Here is a 26,228-nt window from a genome sequence, read left to right as displayed (position 1 = left end):
CCTTCTTCCCATCTGCGCCCTCTCTCGCGGCTCCCGCGTTGCATCATATCCAGCCCGTGGCCGCTGTGGGAAGGTTGGGCGCGGCGCGATCCACTCAGGCCGGGGCTCCAGCCTGCTCTCCCGCGCCTCTCCTGGCCCTTTCCACACCTGCTTCTGCACCCACGCCGGGAGCTCCCCGCGGGCCGGCTCTCAGAGCCCGCGGAACACGTCGCCAGCTCTGCCTGATCCGTTCATTGAGAGCCCGGCTTATCCCAGAGCCAAGTCTCCCGCCTCCTCCAGCTCGGGGCCGCGAGCAGCGCCATGGAGAAGAGTAGCGAAACCAACGGCTACCTGGACGGCGCCCAGACGGGGCCTGCAGCAGGGCCTGGCGCGCCCGGGTCCGCGGCGGGACACGCGCGGCGCTGCGCGGGCTTCCTACGGCGGCACGCGCTGGTGCTGTTCACCGTGTCGGGAGTGGTGGCGGGCGCGGGCCTGGGCGCGGCGCTGCGCGGGCTTGGCCTCACCCGCACGCAGGTCGCCTACCTGTCCTTCCCCGGCGAGATGCTGCTCCGCATGCTGCGCATGATCATCCTGCCCCTGGTAGTCTGCAGCCTGGTGTCGGGCGCCGCCTCCCTCGACGCCAGCTCTCTCGGGCGCCTGGGCGGCATCGCCATCGCCTACTTCGGCCTCACCACGCTTGGCGCTTCGGCGCTCGCTGTCGCTTTGGCGTTCATCATCAAGCCTGGGTCTGGCGCGCAGACCCTTCGGTCCAGCGACCTGGGGCTGGAGGAGTCGGGGTCCCCTCCGGTCCCCAAAGAGACAGTGGACTCTTTCCTCGACCTGGCCAGGTAACGCCCCTCCCCCCCAACCTCGCCAAGTGCACAGTGAGGGACACAAGCTCTCTAATGCACTCCAGTGCATGCACCCCCCCCCCACCACATACACACAGACACACCACACTCATAAACTGCTAAGAGTTCATTCTTAATTGGCTGCTGGTGATGAACCAGCCCTCCCATTAGGTGGGAGTGTTAGGGAAGAGCAGCTGTCTCACCTGTACCGTACTCCTTATACCGTCTGGCCGCCCTTACCAGTAAAAACATTCCAAACACACCCCATTATCTTCACCCTATTTTCTCGGCGCGGTCCCCGAAAGCTGTTGGGAGCATTAGTTAAATTTTGCCTGTATCATCCTCACCTGTAATCTCTGGCCTTCCCTGTTTCAGCCCTTTGGCTGAGAGGAAGGTGGCAATTTTTGAAGACTTGTCAGGGGGCCCAAGGATAACAGGGCTGGGGTTAGTTGTATGAGGCCCATTGCCCAGAAACATGGCTCTCCGGGGGGTTTGGGACAGGTTGCTGTCCACCCCATAGTCAGGATCACTGTAGAGTATTGTTGGGTTTCAAGGAGCTTTATTTCTGGAAGGGTGAGTTCTAGAGGGGAAGGAGTTTTGCTTGCTCTTTGTGACTCTTAGAAGTTGCATTTTATCCCTTGAGATGCAAAGTTGTTTCTGGATTATCCAAAGCCTCAGCCTCTCTTGGTTTCTCCATTAACCCAGAGTTCACAGATAGGAGAACTGCAGCCTGGAGGCATTTAAGGTCCTGGCCAGGTTCAGCTGAGTGAGGAGCTCAGCTGGCTCCTCCAGGTTTCTGAAAATTCTGGATTCGGAGCCTTGGAGGTATGTTTTGTCTTGAGTCACTGAGGCAAAGCTCCTCATGGCTGAGGCTGCAAAAAACAGCAAACCCTGGGCAAAGTGACTTGACTTCCTGCTATTTCCTTTTCTCCCTCTGGAAAATGTGATGACTGTCTGCCACCTGAGAGTGTGTTCGTTTGAAACTACAACAACAACAATAAAAAGTCCAAGGCTTTTGTATTGGAAAAAAAAAAAAAACAACCCAAAACCTCCGATGAGGGGGACCAAAAGGCAGATGGGGATGGCCTAAGAGGACTTTGATGTGATCACAGTCTTTGGTATCTGGCAACTTGATATTTGGTCTTCTGAGATCCTTAAAGTTTTAGGACTTTTAGGTGGGTGCTGAAAACAAAGTCTGCTGAGGTTGAGAGTGCTTTTGGCTTATTACATTCAGTGTTATCAGTCAGCTTTCCCCAGGAGGGAAGGTAGTTATGGGGTTAAAGGATTTTTTGCAGGGATCAGTGGCCCAGGGAAGGGACTTTGGATGCCCAGCTCTGACCTGCTGGTGGTACCCCAGAGGGAGGCTCAGTAGCATTCTTTTATCTCCAAAAGAGGGACAGTAGCCCCCAAATGGCACAAGGTAAGGTGAGGGGTTACTTTATTACCACCTGTCTCAGAAGGGGCATCTTATTTCCTGATCGTGGTTTTCTAGTCTTAGATCCAAGCCCCTACAGCCGCTGCTTCTGAAGCGAATGGTGACCCAGCATCATGGCTTAGTGGTCTGTCTGGGTGCAGACTTTTCAGTGACTTGGGCTGCAGATGCAGGAAAGGACTAAGAACCTTTGTCGTGGCTTGTTGGGAATAGGCAGCATTTCATAATGCTTCCACAGCCAGCCTCCAGCTTCTCAAGGATAAAGGTAGGGCAGGTGCTATGATCCTGTTTTACGACTGAGGAAACTGAGACAGAGAGCGATTAAGTGATTTGCTCAAGGTCACAGAATGGTTTATTGAAAGAAGGATTCGCGAAACTATGGGTCTTGTGCCCCACAGTTTGGGGTTCTGCTTCTCCCACTCTTCCCTCCCCCAAGTCAATATGCCATAGTAATGGTGCCATGCTGCTGGTCCAGTGCGACCGTCTCAGAAATGTTTGCTCTGGGCCAAAAGGGAATCAGGTAAGAATATGATTTGGGTCAGGGCAGATGCCCACTTCCTCTAAACAGAGGACCTGAGCCCCATCAGGGAAGGAAAGCCTGTGTACTGCTGCTCTGATTTGCCTTCACATTGAGCAGCTTGTGAGAGGGCACTGAGTTCTGAGCCATGTCTAAGTGCTTCCTGAGTCCCTGGGTCAAAGTTTTAAATTTGCTTCCTTCAAAGAAACCCCACAGATGCTGATTTTATGGGACTCTGGGCACGTTCCTTGGCAAAGGCAGGGCGCAGTCCTTTCTGCCTGTGGGCACTGAATGAAGTGAGAACACGGGCAAACACCTCAGTTATCCAACAGGCCCTCGCCGGGTAACTGCCCAGAACCAAACACCCAAAAGGAGTGGGAGAAGTCTCTGATAATATAGTGTAGCTGCTGCTGGAGCTTTGCTGGTGGTGGAGTGCCTCAGGGTCTCTCTGCTACGGTTTCTAATTTTTCTCAAGATGGAACTACAAGTCAGAAAGAAATGAAGCTAACAGATACTCAGTATAACTTTTAGAAAATTTTCAGAATGCCGTTGCTGAGTGGTTTGATTTCCCAACACACAATGGATTAGAAATAACAAAGGCCAGGGAGTGTATGTGAGGCACAGGTGCTAGAAGCAGGCCCTTCGAGAGCTGAGAAGGGGTGATGGAGAGCGGCTAGCAGGTGGGAAAGTTCCAGTCTCCTACTGAGCAGCCCAGAGCTTTATGCCTGGAGACCCAGAACAGTACAGGACTCTCAGAACTGGGTATGACCCAAGTGATTGAGCTGTGACTGTTCATCTAAAATGAAATGGTTTCGGCACCAAAGAGACTGAAACAGGTTATGAGGAATTCAGTCGTTATGGAACTTCTTGGTCCCTAACAAGGCTTACTGATTGTGAGTCCTAGAGCATGTCCCTAATTTCTGTGTCTCAGCTTCCTCATCTCTGTAACGGGCATCATGAAAGTACTTACCTCGGAAGATTGTTCTGAGGATTACATGAGTTATGTCTGTAAAGCTGTTTGACCAGGGCTGGCACACTCTATGCTTACTCTGGTTATAAATGGAGCAGTATTACAGAGCTATCAGGAAGTTGTGTTTGTTTCACATGAACTTATGGGGATGGCCCTCTTTTCATAGTCTAAAAGAAAAGAGACTAAATTTGGGGGGGAATGTTTGGGGGAGCTCAGGATGACTTGAAGCTAATGTTTTTAGGTGTGTTGGGAACTATATGGAACTTGGAGAAAAAGAAGTGAACAGTTATGTTTTGGACTAATAGAATCAACACTGTGGGGGAAAAAGGGGGAGGGTGCCTGGGTGACTCATTCGGTTAAGCATCTGCCTTCGGCTCAGGTCATGATCTCAGGGTCCTGGGATCGAATCCCACGTCGGGCTCCCTGCTCAGCAGGGAATCTTCTTCTATCTCTAACTTCCTTTATGCTCTCTCTCTCTCAAATAAATAAATAAAAATCTTTAAAAAAAAAACCAACACGTGGGAATTTTGGAAAATGTAGAAAAGTCAAAACTGAACACAGAAGAGCCTTCCATTCTAAAAGGGAGCAGAAATCCTCACATACCCTCTCTGACATTCCAGTTTCCACATTCCTGCCCCCCGTATTACATGTTTGTGGTCTCCAAAGTTGACCAGTCGACCTAAGTGGAAGGGATTGAGACCACTGGCTTCTAACATTCCCTTGGGTGTTAAAATTTGTAGTTTTCAAATGGAAAAACCAGAGGCTTATCTGCAAAGGTGGCAGGTAGGGACAGCTCCTGGGTGGGGCCCAGGGCTCCGTCTGGCCCCAGGCCACTGTCTTTTGCAAAAGCTTAGCAGGGTGCAGCCCTGTGCCTGCCTGGGAGACACAAATGAGATTCTGCCTGTTGCCCAGTTTTCTAGACTTTTTATTTTTTTCTTGTGCTCATTTTCTCAACAGCGGACAGTGCTTTGAGACTTTCCCTTCACAGAGGGAGGCATGAGGGACTGACTTTCCTGGTCAAGGACTGGTGTGATTATGATGCCTCTCAACTTGCAAAGAACACATTTCTTGAATAGCTTCAAAGAAACCTATCAGAGGCCGAGCTCTAATATTAGCCCCTAGATCGTAGTCAAGGGAGTGAATAGTGAATAATTTCTTTTAGATGTTGGCCATGGCAGGCTGTTTGTCATATGCCTAAGTCTCTCTTCTATAGGCAAGACGAAGACTCTTAGCAAATCTAACAAGGATCCATTAACGGAGGTTTCTCGGTCTAATTAGTCACTAAAGGGAAAAAGTGGCAGCTTGTTATTTAAAAAAAAAATGAAAGCTTTTACCTTGACACCTTTCCTTCTGCCACCCAGGAGACTATCTGAATAGTTCACAGAGACTGAAAAGAGCATACACCCAGTGAGGCGGCATGGGGGGTGATTAAAAGCAGACACTGGGGTCAACTACCTGAGTTCGAATCCTGCTCTACCACTTACTAGCTGTAGGGACAAGTCTTTAAGCCTCTCTATGCCTCGGTTTTCTTATCTGTAAAATGAGACTAATAATAGTGTCTATTACCTACATTTGTTATGAGGATTAAATGAGTTAATATTGGAGTGTCTTGCTAATATTCTCAAGTGTCCCAGCCCCTCAGGGATAGCCCTCAGGCCACTTGTTACAGAGGATTGGTGCTGTTTTTAATCTTATTTCCCCAAAAATCCCCCACCCCAGGGGCCTGGCATTAACCTTTCCAGCTGGAATCTAAAACTAAAACTGGATATGGCCCTTAAAAAGAGGGTAGATTACTCCCCTGCCCCCCCACTGTCACCCCTTCCCCCCACTGTCACCAGAGTATAAGCCCACTACCCCCAGCCCTTCCTCTGCTCCCAGCCTTGTGGGGGGTACCAAGATCTGAAGGGGCATGTCCCTGTTAACCAACTCTATAACAATAAACACTAAGGATAATAAATATTTAGCAGGTGTACATACCGTGCCATATCCTGTTCTGAGCAGCCTTTGAAATTTTCATAAATTCAGTAAAGAATTTTTGAACTTAAATAAAAGGAAATATTTCTGGAACAAAAAAATATACCTAAGCAAAAGTAAATTGTTTTCCATTCTTCTCATATAGGACAGGGAAATGCATACCACCCTTGACATTTAAATAGGATCAGAAGAGAAAACAGTACCAGATGTATAAAGAAGGAACATTTTTGAAGTTTTTCATTGTGTGAGCTGCATGCTTGTATACCACCACTAACAGAAGTTCAGCCTCCTCTCATACCAGGTTTTCTGTTTAAGTAATGTACCCAAAGGTTCCTCTAGCACCGGAAAGCCTTGTCCATTCATTCTTTCCTAATTTGGTCTGACGTGGGTCTCTGAATTTAGTAGGGACTTGACATTTTTGCAGATGTTTTTGACTTAGACCTACTCTAAGAAATACATTTTAAATTATGGCTTCAGTCCACATATAGCCCCCCCCGCCACATACACAACATGAAACAAGTGCCCAAACAGCATTTTAAATGTGATACATGCTGGTATTTTCAATTCTGTCTAATGTATTACATATTTTATGAAATGTTGGCTATAACTAATAAATTGCTTTCATGGCCTACTAATGTTAGAGAAACTCTGGTCCAATATAGATCTAGTATTATGTAATTTAGGTAAATTTCTAAGGATCAAATAAAAGAAAAATGAAATATTTGAGAGTTTGAATAAGATGAAGAGCTCAGTGGTTAGAAGCCCCCTAATACCCAGTGAAATTAGGTACTGTGTAGAGGTAAAGCATGGAAAGACCATTTGGTCCTTCTTACTCCCTCCCAGACTCTGGATCTCAAAACTCCAGATCTGCAATGTCCAGTATGATAGACACTAGCCACAAGTGTTTACATTTAAGTCATTTCAATGTAAGTAAAATAATTCAGATCCTCCGTAGCACCAGTCATATTTCAAGTATCCAACAACCACATGACTACCATATTGGACAGTGTTAGTCTAGGTGGAGCATGACTGGGAGATGTACCAGCTTAATATCTCTGGTGTCCCCATGTGCTAAATGAGGGTGTTGATCTTGACCACCTCTAAAATCTCTTCCAGCTCAAATGTTTCTTATTTTGAAAGCACACGGAGTTATTGTGTGAATGTGAGGAGTTAGGAAAAGTGCCTGAAGACAGAGCTCTGAGGGCAGGCAAACCTGCTTACATGACAAACAGCTGATCCCTGAACGCAGGAGAGCTCAGGAGTAAGGAAGCCAAAGTTCATTTACAGCAGCGTCTGTGTTTAAAAGCCAAAGGGAGAGGGGTAAGAAGCTTGCAGAGAGGAGATCAAAGTCAGAGGGCTGACACTACCCGACTATGTAAGACTTACCATAAAACAACAGTAGGCAAGACAGCGTGGTGTTGGCGAAGGAATAGTCAAATAGACCAATGGAATGGAATAGAGAGCCTGTGTAAATGTAGTCAACTGATCTTTGACAAAGAAGTAGAGGTGATACAATGGCACAAAGATAATCTTTTCAACAAATTGTGCTGGAACAGCTGGACATCTGACACCTAGACACAGACCTTGCACCATTCACAAGAATTGACTCAAAATGGGTCACAGACTTAAATATAAGATGGAAAACTCTAAAACTCCTGGAAGAAAACGTAGAAAACCTAAATGACCTTTAATATGGCAATGACTTTTTATTTTTTTAAATTTTATTTTATTATGTTAGTCACCGTATAATACATCATTAGCTTTTGATGTAGTGATCCATGATTCATTGTTTTCGTATAACACCCAGTGCTCCATGCAGAAAGTGCCCTCCCATCACCAGGCTAACCCATCCCCCCACCCCCCTCCCCTCTAGAACCCTCAGTTTGTTTCTCAGAGTCCATAGTGTCTCATGGTTCCTCTCCCCCTCTGACTTACTCCCCTTCATTCTTCCCCTCCTGCTATCTTCTTCTTTTTCTTGCTGCTTTTATTTTATTTTATTTTATTTTTTTAATTTAATTTTATTTTGTTATCTAAGTCACCATGCAATACATCATTAGTTTTTGATGTAGTGATCCACAATTCATTGTTTTTGTATAACACCCAGTGCTCCGTGCAGTATGTGCCCTCCTTAATACCCATCACCAGGCTAACCCATCCCCCCACCCCTCTCCCCTCTAGAACCCTCAAGTTTGTTTCTCAGAGTCCATAGTCTCTCATGGTTTGTCTCCCCCTCCGATATCCCCCCTTCATTTTTCCCTTCCTTCTCCTAATGTCCTCCATGCTGTTCCTTATGTTCCACAAATAAGTGAAACCATATGATAATTGACTTTCTCTGCTCGACTTATTTCACTTAGCATAATCTCCTCCAGTCCCATCCATGTTGATGTAAAAGTTGGGTATTCATCCTTTCTGATGGCTGAGTAATATTCCATTGTATATATGGACCACATCTTCTTTATCCATTCTTCTGTTGAAGGGCATCTCGGCTCTTTCCACAGTTTGGCTATTGCGGACATTGCTGCTATGAACATTGGGGTGCAGACGGCCCTTCTTTTCACTTCATGTGTGTTTTTGGGGTAAATACCCAGTAATGCAATTGCTGGGTCATAAGGTAGCTCTGTTAATTTTGGGGGGAACCTCCACACTGTTTTCCAAAGTGGCTATACTAACTTGCATTCCCACCAACAGTGTAAGAGGGTTCCCCTTCCTCCACAACCTCTCCAACATTTGTTGTTTCTTGCCTTGTCAATTTTTGCCATTCTAACTGGTGTAAGGTGGTATCTCAGTGTGGTTTTGATTTGAATTTCCCTGATGGCTAATGATGATGAACATTTTTTCATGTGTCTGTTAGCCAGTTTGTATGTCTTCTTCAGGAAAGTGTCTGTTCATGTCTTCTGCCCATTTTTTGACTTGATTATGACAATGACTTTTTAGATACAACACCAAAGGCACAGTCTGTGAAGGGTGCAGAGAAGTGTTTTTACTTTACTCCCACAGCCTCAGCTCCTTGCCATTGTATGTACGGGTAGGAGGAACAAGGGAAAGGAGAATGATTTTGTGGATGCATGAGCTATATCTCACTGCCCCCAGGTGGTGCCTTCCCAGGGATTAATATCTGAGAGCAGAGCTATAGAAAATTCAGTCATCCCTTTGAACGTATGTATTTTTTTTTGGTTGTAAATTCTTTGCAGTTAGTACTATATCCTATTTTTTAGCCTTTTATGCAGTTTTGAGATATTTAAATACAATAAAATGCACCCATTTTAGGTGTACAGTTCAATGAGTTTTAATAAAGAATGAGTTGCAATAAAGAAAGTCTAATAGCGAGAAGGAAACCCCAATTTTATGTAACCTAATCATGAATATGACATCCATCACCTTTGCTGAATTCTGTTGGCTAGAAGCAAGTCATAGGCCCCACGCACACTCAAGGGGAAGGTATCATACAAGGTGTAACTACCAGGAATCTGTCTTAGATGGCTTGCCAAGCTGGGTTGAAGTCAGACCTACCTACCTCTGAAACAAAAAGTGCTGCAAATGGTTGCCTAGAGATTCTAGTACTAGGTAAACAACTCAGCCACGGAAGTAAGTATTAATGGACAAGTTTGGCATAATTGTAAAGGATGATTCAGTCTTTTACAAATGGACCATCGCTGGGATTTTGTTACGTTATCAAGACCAGTGTCCTGCGTCGAGCCTGACCCAAAGGAGGCCCTCAATAAAAACTGTTCACATGAATAGATTTTGGTTTCAAAATCTAGCTTAACTTGACCAGCCCTATTGCCCTCCTTTTAGAACAAATACTTTATAAAATCCTTCATCCTGAAATGAAATCCATAAATAGAATTTCAGTTCATTTCAATTTCAAAGCATCAATATGACTCAACAGAAAGATAAAAGGAGAGTAATTTATAATAAAAAATAATGTGTTTCAATATGTAAAGATCCTAATTAGGTGTTTGCTTCTGAATTTACATTCACCATTTATGAGACAGCCGTAAATGCGGGCTGGTACTTGATACTAGTGTGTGCAGTTAAGGACCCATAACCTACAATTTGCCATTGGTGATGTGATTTTCCAGAAAGATGAATAATCTTTGGAAACATTCTGAACAAACCAAAATAAAAACTTACTCCACGTTTTGCACAGTAATTGCATTCCTAGAAAATTCAGTGTATGTCCAAATTGTGCAAAAAAAAAAATACCTTGTTTTGGAATGAGTTTAGGCTGAGGTAATTATAAATAAGGCTTTCATCTATAGGTATGTCATATAGGACATTTGGAAAGTGTGAGGGCCACACTCAGGAGAATGAATGGCTGGGACCTGGCACTCCCCCCTATACACACTCCCCAATGGTAGGAATGCTCCCCAATTATTTTGACAATGAAAACACTCCCTTGGATTTCACCAGTGGGCAATACCACTACTGTTGAAAACCACTGCAACAGGGTTTAACTTCTAGGGGAAGTGATGCAGTTTTTCTGGAGTGCCACGATGGAGATAAGGATAAAAATCGGTGTGCCCTGAGTATCTATTGTGGCCCAGCAGCCGAGGCCTAGCTGGGTGCTTGGATCAAGCAGCGACCACAGTAACTCCTGGACAGAGAGGGAACCCTGTGTTAGGCTGTCAGGAATGGGCATCCGAAAGTGGACACTTTGCTGAATTTTACGAACACTGACAAAGTGCTTTCTTTTCCAACAGAAACCTGTTTCCCTCAAATCTTGTGGTTGCCGCTTTCCGTACGGTAAGGCTTGATGCTTTCCAAAAAATAAGAAACGTTTATGGGGGTGGTGTATAAATGATGCTATGCAGTTAGGTAAGGTGGGTCAGAGAGGGGTAGTGTTGTTAACGAAACTTGGTAAGCCTCGCCTAAATTTTTGTAGAGGGGACCCTAGAGTAAGAACAAAATGAAATGACAAAAAACAAAAAGGTTTTCTAAAATATCCCACTGGCTCCACCATCCTTTCACATCACCTGAGAAGTACTCTTAAATAACATTTTGAGGATCTCTTAAATATTTTAGAATTTTTAAAAAATATACTTTTATCTTTTTTCTGATTATAAAGGTAATATATGCTCATGTAAAAAATAAAAAATAAAGTGCAAAAATATGGAAGAAATTAAAAATCACTCATAATCACTACCTGGAGATACCCATTAACATTTTGGTATACGTCCTTCAGATATGTTTTTTCTCTGCATGTGCCACACACGTTTTAAAAATAAAAACAATTGTACATCTGCCTTCGGCTCAGATCATGATCCCAGGGTCCTGGGATCGAGCCCCACATTGGGCTCCCTGCTCGTGGGGAAGCCTGCTTCTCCCTCTCCTACTCCCTCTGCTTGTGTTCCCTCTCTCTCTGTGAAATAAATAAACAAAATCTTTAAAAATAAATAAATAAAAATAAAAACAATTGTACTACACATTTTGTTAGTATGTATACATGCTACACATACTGTTTTTAACCTCTTTTTTTAAGGCGGCATATTATAAACTTTTTTTCATGTCGGTAAATACCCTTCTGCATAATGTTAATGGCCCTATTCCAATGTGTGAGCATATCATAATTTTATTCTGTCAGTCCCTTATTGATAGACATTCAGATTGTTTCTAGTTTTTCCTAATTTTAGCAAGACTGCAAGTAACGTCCCTATAGCCATGCTATATGAGGAGAAGGAGTATAAAGGTCTAAATTAGATGGACTAATCTCATTGACTTTTAAGCAAAGACTTTTCTGTTTCTATTTACAGCCTCTCCCTCTCTGTCTTTCCAAAAAAAAAAAAAAAATGTGTGGGGCGCCTGGGTGGCTCAGTTGGTTAAGCGGCTTCCTTCAGCTCAGGTCATGATCTCAGGGTCCTGGGATCGAGCCTGGCGTCGGCATTGGGCTCCCTGCTCAGTGGGGAGCCTGCTTCTCCCTTTCCTTCTGCCCCTCCCCCCTGCTCATGCGCTCGCTCTCTTTCTCAAATAAATAAATAAAATCTTTTTTTAATCTGCATATAAGTACAGCTGTGGCTTATATATATAATGTGAGGGTAGGAAAAAAACAAAAGGTTTATGGGGCTTTCAGTGCCTATCACAGAAGGCATGGGATGGGTTTTTTTCCCATCACCCATGATCACAGGATAGCTGAACACCTCTGCTTGTCTGAAAGCTTGATAAATCAAAGGTGAGAGAGACCAGGCCGCATCAAAGGCAGGCACAAAGCAGTACCCCATAATGGGCTCCTCTTGACAGTTCAGAGCCAGGTGTCCTTAGAAGGGGTCGGGAAAGGCATTTTATAAGAAACTCCATCCAGTCGTGCATTTTGCCATAGGGAGACACCTGCATACATTGTGCAGAAGTATGTGAAGTCAGTAGGACCCAAATTTGGAGAGTCATGTTACTTCTGATAAGTGAGTCTCCCACAAGACTTAGCCAAAAAATGCCATCTTGCCTCACATCCTTTGCTTTGGAGAGCGGAGGCCAAGCCGATTAGAAGTAGATGCTGAGGGGCGCTGGGTGGTTCAGTAGGTTGTGTCTGCTTTTGGTTGAGGTCATGATCTTGGGGTCCTGGGATAGCTGCGCATTGGGCTCCCTGCTTAGCGGGGAGTCTGCTCCCTTTCCCTCTGCTCCTAACCCCTCCCCCACACCTGGTTCATGCTCTCACTCTCTCTCTCGCTCAAATAAATAAATAAAATCTTAAAAAAAAAGTAGATGCTGAAAAGCAGTCAAGCTGAAATAAGTTCTGGAACAAAGTGGAACATATGAATGAAAATAAAATGACACATTAAAAAGTGAACTTCAACATTATGAAATTAATACCAAAGTTCAAAGTGTCAGGTATTTGAAATATCAAACTATCAGCATGAAATTTGTAGACCTTTTCCTCCAAATCATTGCCCCTAGTGGTGTGGGTCCCTAAATAACTCAGAGGCCTCTTGGGATGTATGCTGCCTTGGTCTTAAGTAACTTTTGTATGGTTCTCAGAGGCCCTCATTAGGCCAACCAAGTGAGGAATTCCCAGAACCCTCGGAGTGAATAAGAAGAGTAGTAAGAGGTCCAGCAGTCCTCTTAGAGTCTCTAGTCGGCCTTCACCTGTGAAGTGACAGCATCTTCTTCTTTCTCTTGTTCCCAGTATGCAACTGATTATAGAGAGGTGACCCACAACACGAGCTCTGGAAATGTAACCCGTGAGAAGGTAAGGCTCTTTCTAAGATCACTTGTGGCTAATAACTTATAAAGCAAATAATGCTTTTTAACTGAAGGAGCATACAAGAGGCATCCTCTCAGCAGGGCTGAAAACTCTGGGGTTTGAAGGAACTATTTGAAGAACATAATTAGGCTTGCTCCTTAGGTTATTTACCAACATGGCCCAAGGCCAGCCTCTGCAGCACTGCAATCTTTAGCAGATCCATTGCATCAAATTGGAACTGATGTCCCTTTCTTCAAAAAATATTTTGTAACACCCCTTCTGCTATCCTGAAATATAATAGCTGATTTAACCTATCTCGACACACAGAGCTTAACTCACTATAGCCATCATTCACTCACACGTATTTTTTGAGTAGCCATTATCGGTTGGACACTGGGTAAGGCCCCAGCCTTCATGATGGAGGTGGAAGGACAGGGAGAGGGGCCAAGGTAATCGAGGATTACTCGGTGCTGCTACAGAGCTGTCATGGGAAGAAGGAGGTGCTTCACCCTTTCCCCATCCCCACACATAACAGCTTCTCAGGGCCGAGGGGCTCTGAGCTCTACCAGCCTTTCTTTGAGGAAAAGTTGTACTGAAAAAAAAAAAAGTCGAAAGCTACTAGTTAGTCCAAATCACTTCCTCTTGCAGATGAAGGACTTGAAGGTCAGAGAAGTTACTTAATACCAGAGCTGGGACTAGAACTCAGGTCTATGGTAAAAATGTTCTTTCTCTTTTTACCATGCTGATAGATATTTCCCATTCAGAATTTCATGTGTTTTGATGGAATAATATGTTTGTCCAATGTATGCTTGTAGTAGTGAGATTGAGCATTATGGAAAAAAATAAGGAATATAGTATATCCATATATTTTATTTTAAGTCAGTGACTCAGGAAAGAATATCCTGAAAATCTTCTGTGAAATTTGTCAGCTAGGAGGCCACAGTAACAATCTAGCAACAAAAGATTTGTTGACATTTGGGAGGCACAGTTACAATCATTGACTCTCGATCTGAAGGAACTTTTCACCAACCAGCTCTTCTTTTATGTTTTTTAAAAAAAAATTTTTTTTATATTTATTACTGCAGTATAGTTGACATGCAGTGTCATATTAACCAGCTCTTCTTTTAAAAGCAACCTTTTGGGGGCGTCTGGGTGGCTCAGTCGGTGAAGCATCCAACTCTTGATCTCAGCTCAGGTCTTGATCTCAAGGTCATGAGTTCAAGTCCTGCGTTGAAAATGCTACTTGATAAAATAAAATAAAAGCAACCCTTTGAAGTGATTGTCCAACCGCTACTTGAATTCTCACTCATCTGTTGTAAACTTAGACCCTCTGTCCCCTCTGATCCCATAGATTCCCATTGGCACCGAGATCGAAGGGATGAACATTTTAGGATTGGTCCTCTTTGCCCTAGTGTTAGGAGTGGCCCTAAAGAAACTCGGCTCTGAAGGAGAAGAGCTCATCCGTTTCTTTAATGCCTTCAATGAGGCGACGATGGTGCTGGTGTCGTGGATTATGTGGTAAGTTTGCCCCGCCTGCTACTCTCCCTCTCATTTCTTTTGCCATCCAGAAAAGAACCCAAGTCTACTGTCCTAGGTCATCCCTGTGGGGCTGCCCAGCTAAGTGCTTCGCCTATGATTAATGCATCATAGGCCAAACCTGATACAGTGATACAGGGGGTCGTGGAGGTGGAGACAGTTTCTCCTCTTGTCCAGGACCTCAGAGAATCAGGCATGTGCCATAGTTACCAGTCCTTTCTTCATCACCCACAGGGACCCTTTATGGTTCTATCACTTGTGATTTATTTATGAGTTTCCCCCATTATCCATAGCATATGGGATGCCTATATCATCTTGTGGGGCAATGAACTCCATAAGTGTGCTACCTGCTGCATAAAATAAGGCTTATTTATCTTAAAACAGTAGACTTCAAGCTTCAAAGGGGCCCCTTCCTATAATATTTCACAGCATGGAAGATAAATTCATTTTCACCCCATGCATATATAAACTTGGAATGGTCTCTTTTCACATAAATGTTTCTTTATGTAACATCAATAAAAGCACAGTTGTTTAATAAAAACCATTGGATTGATTTCCGGCTAACAGGTAAAAATTTGACCAGAGGTCTCGAAGTGACTTCTCAGAAATCATACCAATTCCAGTGCCTATCCCTCATTAGCTTTATCTTGCTGTTTTACTTGAGCCAAACTTCTGTGGGTTTTAGCTTCTACTCGTACGTTGTCCAGAAATGTAGTTTATCCTTTCATACATGAAGCATTTTCCTTATCGTCAACCCTTAACTATCCCACAACTTCTCTATCTCAGATGGCATGGGGGTGGCAGATCTTAGGAGAGAAGACTGGAATTTGGTAGTAAAGTTTGGAATTGAAGGGGAGGCCAAGTCCAGAGCTCCCACTGGTGGTGTTTATCTTCCTCAATCAAAAATTCCAGAGTCTGACTCTTTCATTGCAAACACGACTATTCATATGACTGTTGTTGTTCTGGGGAGAAAAATATTTTCAGAAAGGAAAAAGTGTTTTCATCACATGTCAGGTTCTTTCCCTTTCCCTTATTTTTTTTTAGTCTAAAATCCTCCCAAAGTTTGGATTAAAGGAAATTATGCAAGAAAGTGGTGTTGCGATGTTAAGACATTTGTTTTCAATCTGAAAACCAATTTATAGTCATTCCTTCAATTCGATGTACTAGTTATATAAGCGGGTGTTCAGTAAGGCAGATCCTGCTGTGTGTTTGACTGCAGTGGGAGATCTGTTGCCCAGCAAGTGCATCTCACACAAAATTCGGGTTTAAAATGCCTTACCTGGTTAAAGGATCTCAACCAGGTTTGAAAGGGATCTCCAGTAGCAGCTCTTTCTGCTATCTTTCCTTTGCTAATTACTTACTGTAATGTCAAAGCACCTGCCTGTCCTGCACTATTCACAGAAATAATGCCTCAGTTGATTAAATACAGGCTCAGCAAACTTGGCAGACCATATGGTCTCTGTCACAACTACCAACTCTGCCATTATAGGATGAAAGCAACTGTAAACTATTTATAAACGAATGAATGTGGTTGTTCCAATAAAATTCAGGGTGCTAACCCATGCATTAAACCATCCAAGGAGGAAGGAAGAAAGGAGGAGGGGGGTCCCCTAAAAGTATTAGAAGAAAACATAGGGGTATGGAAACTCTGCCTAAATGGAATGCAAAAAGCCATAAAAAGCTGCTAAATTTGACTAGATCAAAATATAAAATGTTTGTATACAAAAGATACCTTGAACAAAAGAAGACACTGAAAATAATTTATATATATTTACCTATAATGTATATATGAACACACACACACGCACATCTCAAAGCATTAGTTTCCAGAGGACTGGTACCAATTCACAAACTGTTTATCTGTCTGCAATGAGATTTATAGGGAAATTGAGGATAAGTGTTTAGAAACTTTTGTAGCAATTTCATATTGCTGCAACATCCAAGCACATGATCACTTTTCTAATATTTTATTTCTGTTGTCTTTTATAAGAATATGGTCCATGACCAACTGGATCTTTGGATACACCAAAGATCATTTGAGAAGCACTAATGCAAAGAGTTCTGGTCGTTGGGAAAAAGAAAAAAGACTAAATATACTATTAGAAAGTAGACAAAGTATGTGAGCAGGCAATTCATAGAAGAGGAAACCTGAATGACCAATAAACATTTTAAGGGATGCCCAACTTACTAGGATTAGGAAAATGAGAAGTTTGGTTTTATTAGGCGTTGATAAGAGTGAGGATAGTTTTGAGCAAACGTTGGGGTGTTTAGCAGCATCCCTGGCCTCTAGATGCCAGTGCCACCCCTCCCCAAAGCTATGACAACCAAAAATATCTCCAGACATTGCCAAATGACCCACAGGGGCAGAATCATCCCTGGGGCAGAATCATCCCTGGGGCAGAACCAGTGGTTCAGGGAAAAGATTATTCTCCTGGACAGCTGGTGGGAATATGAATTGGAACAGCTACTTTAAAGAACGATTTGTTGATATCTACTAAAATTTAAAATATGCACACCCCATAATTCAGCAGTTCTACTTCTTGATGTCTCTACCTGGAGAACACAGGCAGGTACACACACAGAGGCTGCTTGCAGCATTGTTTATGATGATGAAAACCTGGGGATAGTCTGGAGGTCCGTCAGCAGAACAATGGCAAGATAATCTACAGTATTTCAGTTTTGAGGCTCATATTTAAGAAGAATAAGGTAAAGGTGGAAACAAACTGAGTACTTGGGGGTCAGATGTGGAAGGGAGACTTTATTCGCCCTTTTGAACCCTTTCAAATTTGAACTATGTGATATTATTATCTATGTAATTGAAACTTACAAATAAAGTCAATGGTTATAAAATTCTTCCTAAATTTATTTTCATTTAAAACAGCTGACTTTGGGGTTTTGTAGCTCCCATAGTTCATTCCTTCCCTTTCTTCGTCCCGTCTCGCCATTAAAAAAATCTTCACGTTCGAGGAGTGTTCCCTAAGGGTCATTGTTAATGACTTTTTCCCATGGAGTCATGTTTTCCAAACCACAAAGAATTTAAAACTTAACAAAAGTCCCAGCTTTGGCTCAATTCTGTATCACAGCAATTCTGCAAAATAGGTGTTAGTCTTTTGTGTTTCTAAGTTCTCAGAACAAGTCTGACCAAGGCTGAAAGTCAAGTTCTCAGTCCCGGAGGCTTTGATCTTGAGGAGTTCCTCGGCTTTTCATTTTGGAGCCCATGGGTTGGTAGCATCCCTCTGTTAAGAACATAATATATCCGGGCGCCTGGGTGGCTCAGTCGTTAAGCGTCTGCCTTCAGCTCAGGTCATGATCCCAGAATCCTGGGATCGAGTCCCGCATCAGGCTCTCTGCTCAGCGGGAAGCCTGCTTCTCCCTCTCCCACTCCCCCTGCTTGTGTTCCTGCTCTCACTGTCTCTCTCTGTCAAATAAATAAAATCTTAAAAAAAAAAAAAAAAAAAAAAAGAACATAATATATCCAAGGAGAAAGAAATCTGGATTCTGGTCCTGACTCTATTACTCATGGTGATTTATCATGTTAATTCTACTCAGTTTCACAGCCTATAAAATGGGCCCATCCTTTTCAATTCCTCAGGATCATTCTAGGGAGAGCTTCTTTTTTTTTTTTTTTTTTTTTTTTAAGTAGGCTTCATGCCCAATTTGGGGCTCGAACTCACCACCCTGAGATCAGGAGTTGCATGCTGTACTGACTGAACCAGCCAGGTGCCCTTAGCCTCATCGTAGGGAGAAATGAAGACCACTTAGTTGAAAGTCCCTGTGTTGTGTATTCAAGAAGGGCCTGCATCTCCCGGTCCCATCATCCCATCACTCTTACTGACGGGGACCTATGCTCACGCCCTAGGTATGTACCCGTGGGCATCATGTTCCTGGTTGGAAGCAAGATTTTGGAAATGAAGGATATCATCGTGCTGGTGACCAGCCTTGGAAAATATATCTTCACATCTATATTGGGCCATTTTATTCATGGAGGAATTGTTCTGCCACTTATTTATTTTGTTTTCACGCGAAAAAACCCATTCAGGTTCCTCCTGGGCCTCGTCACGCCATTTGCAACAGCGTTTGCTACCTGTTCTAGGTGAGTCGGTTTCAGGCGCCCTCGGCTGCTCTGAGCCATAGTCCTGTGGAACCAGCTGAGTTCAGTCGTAGATGCACAACCAGCGTTTGGTGTATTTTGATTTATTGAAAACTATAAATTGGTCTTGTCTGGTTTTTTTAATTACCAGCCCCACACTTTTATGGAAGTGGGTTTCTGGGATTGCCAGAATGAGGGATTGTCTCATTCCCTTCTCCTTCTTGCTCCTTAGAGGTCAGATCGTTATTTAACCTCATTGTGGGTCCTCACCCTAATTAGTAAAAGAAGGCAACCACCTACCTCAAAATGCATTGCAGGGAAGTTTCTAGAATGATGCTTGCCCAATTCTCCCTCTGGATACATGGATTAGAAAATAAGACCAAGGTGAGGAATGGGTGCTTAGCTCTCTGGGAGTCCACAGTATTGTGGGATTATCTAATTTAGTACAAAAGATGCACCTTGTCATTATTGGAAATGCTTCCAAAGAATTGGGCTTTCCGAGTATGTTAAAGAAAACTTTCAAAGGATGGCTGCACATTGCATTCATACGTTTGGTTTTTGCCTCTCTGCTGCATGTTTCCTCCCATCCTGAATGGCTATTTCTATGATAAGGTGGTGATGGTAAAAAGAATTAAGGAGGAAAGTTTCTCTGGCTTAGAAACAAATCTGCTTCTCAGCTGTGGCAGCCACCTGCGGGGCTAGCTGGAGAGAGCAGGGCTTGTTCTTCCAGTTATCCAGGAACATAGTCCTCTCCAGGCTCTCACAGCCCTTGCTATTCTTGGCCTAAAAGGAAAAAAAAGTCATAGTTTGCCTTTGACTTCTGGGGGGAACATTTCAAGAGCGGAGATACGCATGTAGAGTAAATAGTTCTCTGCTGTCTTGAGACCATTTTGCACCATGAGGTAATGTGGGGTTTCTTGAAATATTTGGAACAGGTGTATCCAGGTAAATAACATAACAGGTCCATCTAGGGAGTCGGATTTTGAATACTTTGGGAATTGACATTACCGCACGTTGTGACAGAAGCTTTGAAACAATTCCAATTTTTCTCTTCCTTCAAGGGAAGAAAACCAGATCCTGGGCTGGTGCTAATTGCCCTGCTCCTGGGCCTGAGCTGAGCAGTCTCTTAGCCAGGCTGGGAAGGACTCTTGTCATGGTTGGCCGTTTCTCCCTTTCCAGCTCAGCGACCCTCCCCTCCATGATGAAGTGCATTGAGGAGAACAACGGTGTGGATAAGAGGGTCAGCAGGTTCATCCTCCCCATCGGGGCCACTGTGAACATGGACGGGGCAGCCATCTTCCAGTGTGTGGCCGCGGTGTTCATCGCCCAGCTCAACAACATTGAGCTCAAAGCAGGACAGATTTTCACGATTCTGTAAGTTCATTATTCTTCATCTTCAGGTCTGGGTCAAAACTTCAGAGGTTTTTCGTTATGTGTGTGATTTCCTTTGAAATACCTCATGAATACCAATCTCACCGTGACTTGGTGGGGGGCGGTTCCCATTTGGAAAATGACAACGTGAATTCATTACTTGAAGAGAGTGGATCCTCTCTGAAGGGCTCAGCCAGCAGCATCTAGGGTTGTGTGGTTTTCGGTTTCTAAGCCATGGCCGCCATATTGCATTTCTCTGTGCTCACACCATGTTCTGTGTCAATGGCTAGTCTTCTTTGCCATCCCGTAGAGTGACAGCCACGGCATCCAGTGTCGGCGCAGCCGGCGTGCCAGCTGGAGGGGTCCTCACCATCGCCATCATCCTGGAGGCCATCGGGCTGCCCACTCATGACCTTTCTCTGATCCTGGCTGTGGACTGGATTGTGTAAGTAGCAAGTCCTAAGGGCACTGAAAAAAAGAAAGTCTGTGTCGACTTTCCTAGGAGCTTGACACCCTGCTGGGTCTGGGGGATGTGGAGAAACTTCAGACATGCCTTGTGAAGGAGCCTACAGTTGAGCTGGCAAGACAGAATTTTTTTTTGAGATTTTATTTATTTATTTGTCAGAGAGCATGAGCACAAACAGGGGGAGTGGCGGGCAGAGGGAGAAGCAGGCTCCCCGCTGAGCAGGGAGCCCGATGCAGGACTCGATCCCAGGAACCCTGGGATCATGACCTGAGCCAAAGGCAGACGCTTAACTGACTGAGCCACCCAGGTGTCCCAGGCAAGAAAAAATTTAGAGCTAGGAAAAATTAAATAGTGTAAGAGTCAAAGGCCCATGAATGACCATGAAATGTCATTACTGAGAACTTGGTTTGAGCATCCAGGGAAATGGGGTCCAAGACCCAGGCTGGGCCCCCAGGGCAGGCACAGGCGGGACAAGGGTCTAATGGAGATGGTTGGCTGCACAGGGGTCATAGCCATTGGAGCAGTGAGCCTTTGGGAATGATTGTCCTTGGCCTGGAACATGCAAGGAGTGATTTTGGCGAGGGAAGTGAAGATGAACCCAGCTGATGTGAGTGGATTGGGGAAGAGGAGTTAGGAAGGAGGTGTGATTCAGGCCACCATCACCAGGGCTCCTGTAAGGGCATAGGACAGTGAGTGTTGATTCTGAGTGTGGATTCCTTGAGTTGTGTGATACCTTCTTTAGGTGTAAACAATACTTGTTATATAGGGAAGGTCACCTGAGGTACTAATGTTGGACAGTAGAGCACATGGATAAGAAAATGAAACCCTGGAGCCCTGGAGCCCAGGTACCTGGGTTCAAATCCCAGCTTTACTAGTTGTGTGATAGGGAACTGTTCTGTGCTTTAATCTGCTCACCTGTCAAATGGGAATAATAATAGAAGCTACACCAGAGCTGTGTTGGAGATGAACTAAGTTAGCATATCCACAGTGCATAGAAGAGTTCCAGGCTTGTGGTAAAGCATTCAGTAAACATTAGTGAAGAAAGACACTGCCGGCCAGGCTAGCCAGAGCCAGGCACGGCATAACCTAAACACTGGAGTCTGGCACTGGGCTCGTGGCTCTGCCCACTGTGGTTGGGAATGGTGGTTTCCAACCTTTTGTGTAAGCCCTGGAAATTTGAAAGGACTTCTCAGAATCCTTACAGTTCCTCAGAACAAGGAGGGTGAAATGTGCAGCAGAGACCCACATTGTCCACACAGCTCATCAGAGGGAACTCAGTCCCTGAGCTGGTGAGTTGGACAGGACCAGAGCAGAGTGTCAGAGGCCCCGTCTGCTTCCTCAGCCAGCTGCCTCTGCATGAGGAAGGCATGCATTTAAGAGGCAGTTAGTCAGGAACAGGGACAGGGCACCAGGCAGACTGCCCAGGAGAGACCTGAAGTCACATGAGCCACCCACCACCCCGCGGCCTCTGTTTGCACAGCCCTCAGCTTCTCCGGTGCGTGCAGGTGAGTTCACTTCTTGCCCCAAAACGGTTGCTCTGAGCCCCAGGAGAGAGGGGGTGGTTATTGGACTAATCTGTGGGAAGACCAGCTCCTGGAAAGGACAATGCTATGAGATGGTGTTTGCCAACTGCCATGGAATACATGTGAAGTTGAACATTGAGCAGAGACACGGTGTTGAGGCAAGAAAAAGAAGGGGCGTTCTCACAGTGTACTGCTGAGCAGGAGAGAAGCTGGGTCCGAAACCCTGTCTACACTCTCCGTCCCAGCTACGTGGGACTCTCATACCATGGTGTCTACTCAACATAAAATACATACCTAGAAAGATGTTACTAGATTCACTGGGAGTTGTGAAGTGTGGGTGGGTGACCTTTGTTTTCTTCTTTATACTTCTCTTCTTTCCAGGTTTTCCACAGTCAGGGTCTATTACTTTCCTGAGAATAAGAAATACTGAAAGAAGCTCAGTTTAGAGTAAAGTGAGGCCTGTGCCCTGGGCAGCACGACGAGGGTGCACGCAGGCTGCTGTGGCGGCAGGGCCCAGCGGCACCTGCGGCAAGGCCTGCCTTTTCTCCCCCCTCAGGGACCGCACCACCACCGTGGTGAACGTGGAAGGGGACGCGCTGGGTGCGGGCATTCTCCACCACCTCAATCAGAAGACCATGAAGAAAGGGGAGCAGGAGCTGAGCGAAGTGAAGGTGGAGGCCATCCCCAACTGCAAATCGGAGGAGGAGACGTCGCCCCTGGTGACGCACCAGAACCCCGCTGGCCCCACAGCCAGCGCCCCCGAACTGGAATCCAAGGAGTCCGTTCTGTGAGGGGGCTGGCTCCGGGCTGGCCCCCCTGGGTGGTGGTGCCCCGCTGTGGGAGGGCGGCCAGCGGGCATGGGCACTGTGCTCACCGACTTTTAGCCCTAAGCAATGCTTTGGCCCAGTCACCTGTTCGAGGATTGCGTCTCCGTGCTGGCATTGGGCTTCCCAGCGGGACTGGTTACCGGAGACCAGGACGCTCTGCCATATGGCTTGATCCATGTCCAGGTGCAGCTGCGTGTGCTTTGGAAACCCGTCCTGGAGCTGCAGGCTGGGGGCGGAATGGGCTCCCAGGGACCGGGTGGGTTAGCACTTGGAAAAATGTACATGTGCCCTTCAATCTGCCCTCGGGGGCTTTCTGGGCAGACGTAGGGGGTTTACAGTCCTCTGTCACGCTGCCTTGTGAGCCAGAGTAATTGGAAAAATTCCCAAATTCTTACCCTTGGCTGGAATTCACTGAGCTGGGACTTGAGGTATTGAGATTTCGAACTTTGAGGTGTGGCTGTTTCTGATTCACTGGTTGCTCGTAGGCTTGGAGGCGCTGCACGTGGTCCAGTTAGAAATACTCCAGATGGCGTTAGTACTGTGGGGGTCTCTGGTCAATGGCATGAAATAAACAGTTTAAATGCTGAGGTCAGAGAAAGGAGGGGGGGTTTAGCTGGCAAGGGTAAGGAAAGCACCCTATCAGGACAGACAGACACACACGCAGAGGTACACACAGGTGTCCTCAATCTCATCCCAGCCCCACGGAAGTTTTCTGCTTCCAGGACCTGGCCTCTGACAACACTGTAGCTTTATCCCATCCACTCTGATCTGGCAACAGGCCAGAGAGGGGCCTCTTCCTCCATGATCATCACATTCAGTACCTGCTGGTTTATCAATCCATTCTTAGAATTCAGCTAGCCCCCTAAAATGCTGCACTGTGCAAAACAAAAACAAACAAAAAAACACATAAAGCCACTCACTAATTGGGGTGGGGTGGGCTGCCCCCATTCCCAGGTGCCCAGGTCCCCTGGCTTTGGCTGATTGCTATGGGCTTGGTTTCTTTTCCTGCCAGTAGATCAAGAGTTTAAAACTGTAAGCTAAATGTTCCCGTTCCTGCAAATACCTGCTGACGTGGTCTGAATCTAGGTGAGGGGGCTTTTTCAAGAAGACCGGTGTTGCCAGGGACAGGGAGACCGAAAGGCACAAGAATGCTCTTTTGCTGTGGCTGTCGCTGTGTCTCCACGGTGTGACCTGCAGCGAGTCCTGGGCCTCACTTTACCCCATTTGTAAAATGGGCTGTTGTCACCTGCCTCTTACCTACCTCAGAGGGATTTGGTGAGGCAAACTGAGTGAATCCATGAAAATACCCCTTTCCACTTCTTGGATATCAAGTGCTAACACCTCCTTGCTCTTCTTATGTTTTACCCAAATGATACCTTTTTTCACGGAGGCCTCATGCTCCTGGTAAAGACAGCTTCTCTGAGCAGAACTTTGTTCTCTTGTGTGCGTTAGCAGCTCTATCATGCCACCTGTTCTCTTCGTAGGTATTTGCTAGCATCAAGTACGACCTCTTCCTGATGTTGTTCAGGTGTTCCTGAATGAACCACCCCATCTTGCAGCACGTTCTGGGTCCCTGGTTTCCCTGTGACTCCCAGACCCCAGGCACCGGCTCGGCCACCCCACAATGGGCCATTAACAGCTCTTGGATGTTTGGCCTTGGGCGTTTTCTTGTTTTCCCTGTTGCTGTGGCATGGCTGTCACCCAGACCCTGCAGAAGGGGAGCACGCCCTGAAGATGTGTGTCCGTGCTGTTGAGAATGGGCGGGCGGGGACAGAGGCAGTCAAGCTCCTCCGTTTTAAAATTGGGGGTGTGTGCCTGAGTGGAAGGAGTGGGGAAGAGCCATGGGCACAGAGCTGGCCCGGCCAGTGGGAAGGCCCAACTCGCTCCAAATCTCTTTAAACCAGCCCAGCCACTCCCATCCCCTGTGAGGCCAAGGGGGACCGGGAACTGAGCTGAGAGCTGCCTGGAAACCTTGACCCTCTGGCTCCTCACTGATCCCCTTCTGTTTTGAAAGGGGAAAGACATTGTTTGATCCCAAATTGCAAATGAACATTCACTATTTTTCCACCTTCGCCTTTGGTAGATCTTATCTTTCCTTCTTCCGTGTGTGTGTGTCTCTATATGCACACAAATGCGTATATGTATGTGTGTATCCACATTGTTTTAGCTCCAATCCAAGCAAGTTTGAATTTGGATAGAGGTGAACTAAGCACAGTGTTGTGGCTTCTGCAGACTGATTTTCCTGTGTCTAAAAGTAAATTTAACAAAACATAAAAATCAGAGCGGCACATCCAGTGAGCGCGCCTCCTGTGTCCTGAAGCCGGCAAGCCGGTAGGCAGAGTGCCGGGGCCTGGGTCAGGTGCTTCTGTATGGAATCCGCCACTACAGCTCCCTTTCCCCTGGGAGGAAGAAGGTGCCCTTTGCCTCCCTGGTTTTCAGTCTGTAGGAGCAATCAGACCAGGAGGGACCCGGCTGGGGAACATCCCACTTTCTCACTGTCTGAAGCTGTCTCCCCTGCTCTTCTAATATGTTGTCATAAATACTGTTCAAATACTGTTCAGCTCTGTTTTGTGTGCGTGACATTTGCCTTAAAACATAGCACTCCTCAAAATGAATATAGTATTTCTACTAGGATCTGCACATTCCTTTATTCCTTTCTTGTGTTGTGAAGTAGCAGTTACTGATGGAGCTCTTCTAGGGGATCACCTGGGGGTGACTGAATGGATTTTGTTCTCGCCGCTTTTAGCCAGCCTGACCTCCTGAAGCAGGGTAGGCCCACTCAGGTGGGCCAAGCTACTGCAGGGCAGTCACTGATGGGGCTCGCTGAAGGTGAGTGTCCAGCTGCTTCTGGATGCCTCCTAGTCAACACTAGCAGGACTCAAGAAAAAGTGGTGGTTTTGCTCCATACCTCCATAAAATTAAGTCTTGTTAGAACAACTAGGTCAATAGACCTTAACTGAGCATCTGTAAACCAAGAGCCACGCTGGAAGAATGCCCTAGTCCATAGAATTACTGAGAAAGTCCCTGCGTGAGGCACTTGCCCAGGCTTCCACCATCATCCACACCACACCCAGCCCATTCTTTTATATAATCTCATTTTCAGTGACACCACTTTCCAGCACAATTAGGGAATTTAGAAGCCTTTTTTTTAAAAAGATTTTATTTATTTATTTGAGAGAGAGAGAATGAGAGATAGAGAGCACAAGAGGGAAAAGGGTCAGAGGGAGAAGCAGACTCCCTGCCGAACAGGAAGCCCGACGCGGGACTCGATCCTGGGACTCCAGGATCATGACCTGAGCCGAAGGCAGTCGCTTAACCAACTGAGCCACCCAGGCGCCCTAAAAGCTTTTTATAAAAGATTATCCGACAAGCTCACACTGGAAGCCTTAGTTTCCAGGCTCTGGGGCCTCTGAAGAAACAGGTCCTATTCTGACCTGGACATTTCCAGCTCTTCATATCATACAGACACCGGTTTTAATTTCTGGACAGGCCCCAAAGGGCCGTTTACGCAGACCAAG

At 45.6% G+C, this 26,228-nt stretch overlaps 1 protein-coding gene across 1 annotated transcript; it reads left to right on the top strand.

The window, feature by feature from the left end:
* SLC1A4 (solute carrier family 1 member 4) lies at positions 1-25,904 on the top strand. The gene is made up of 8 exons (XM_027623674.2): positions 1-827; positions 10,427-10,469; positions 12,841-12,903; positions 14,249-14,415; positions 18,293-18,526; positions 19,703-19,897; positions 20,205-20,339; positions 22,440-25,904. The coding sequence occupies exons 1-8, from the start codon at positions 301-303 to the stop codon at positions 22,672-22,674; spliced, it is 1,599 nt and encodes a 532-aa protein (XP_027479475.1). The 5' UTR covers positions 1-300; the 3' UTR covers positions 22,675-25,904.
* Positions 25,905-26,228: the final 324 nt, after the last annotated feature.

This window comes from Zalophus californianus, chromosome 8 (assembly GCF_009762305.2).
Source record: "Zalophus californianus isolate mZalCal1 chromosome 8, mZalCal1.pri.v2, whole genome shotgun sequence".
NCBI lineage: Eukaryota > Metazoa > Chordata > Mammalia > Carnivora > Otariidae > Zalophus > Zalophus californianus.
The sequence above is the reverse complement of the archived record's forward strand: the minus strand, read 5'-3'. Positions and strand labels throughout refer to the sequence as shown.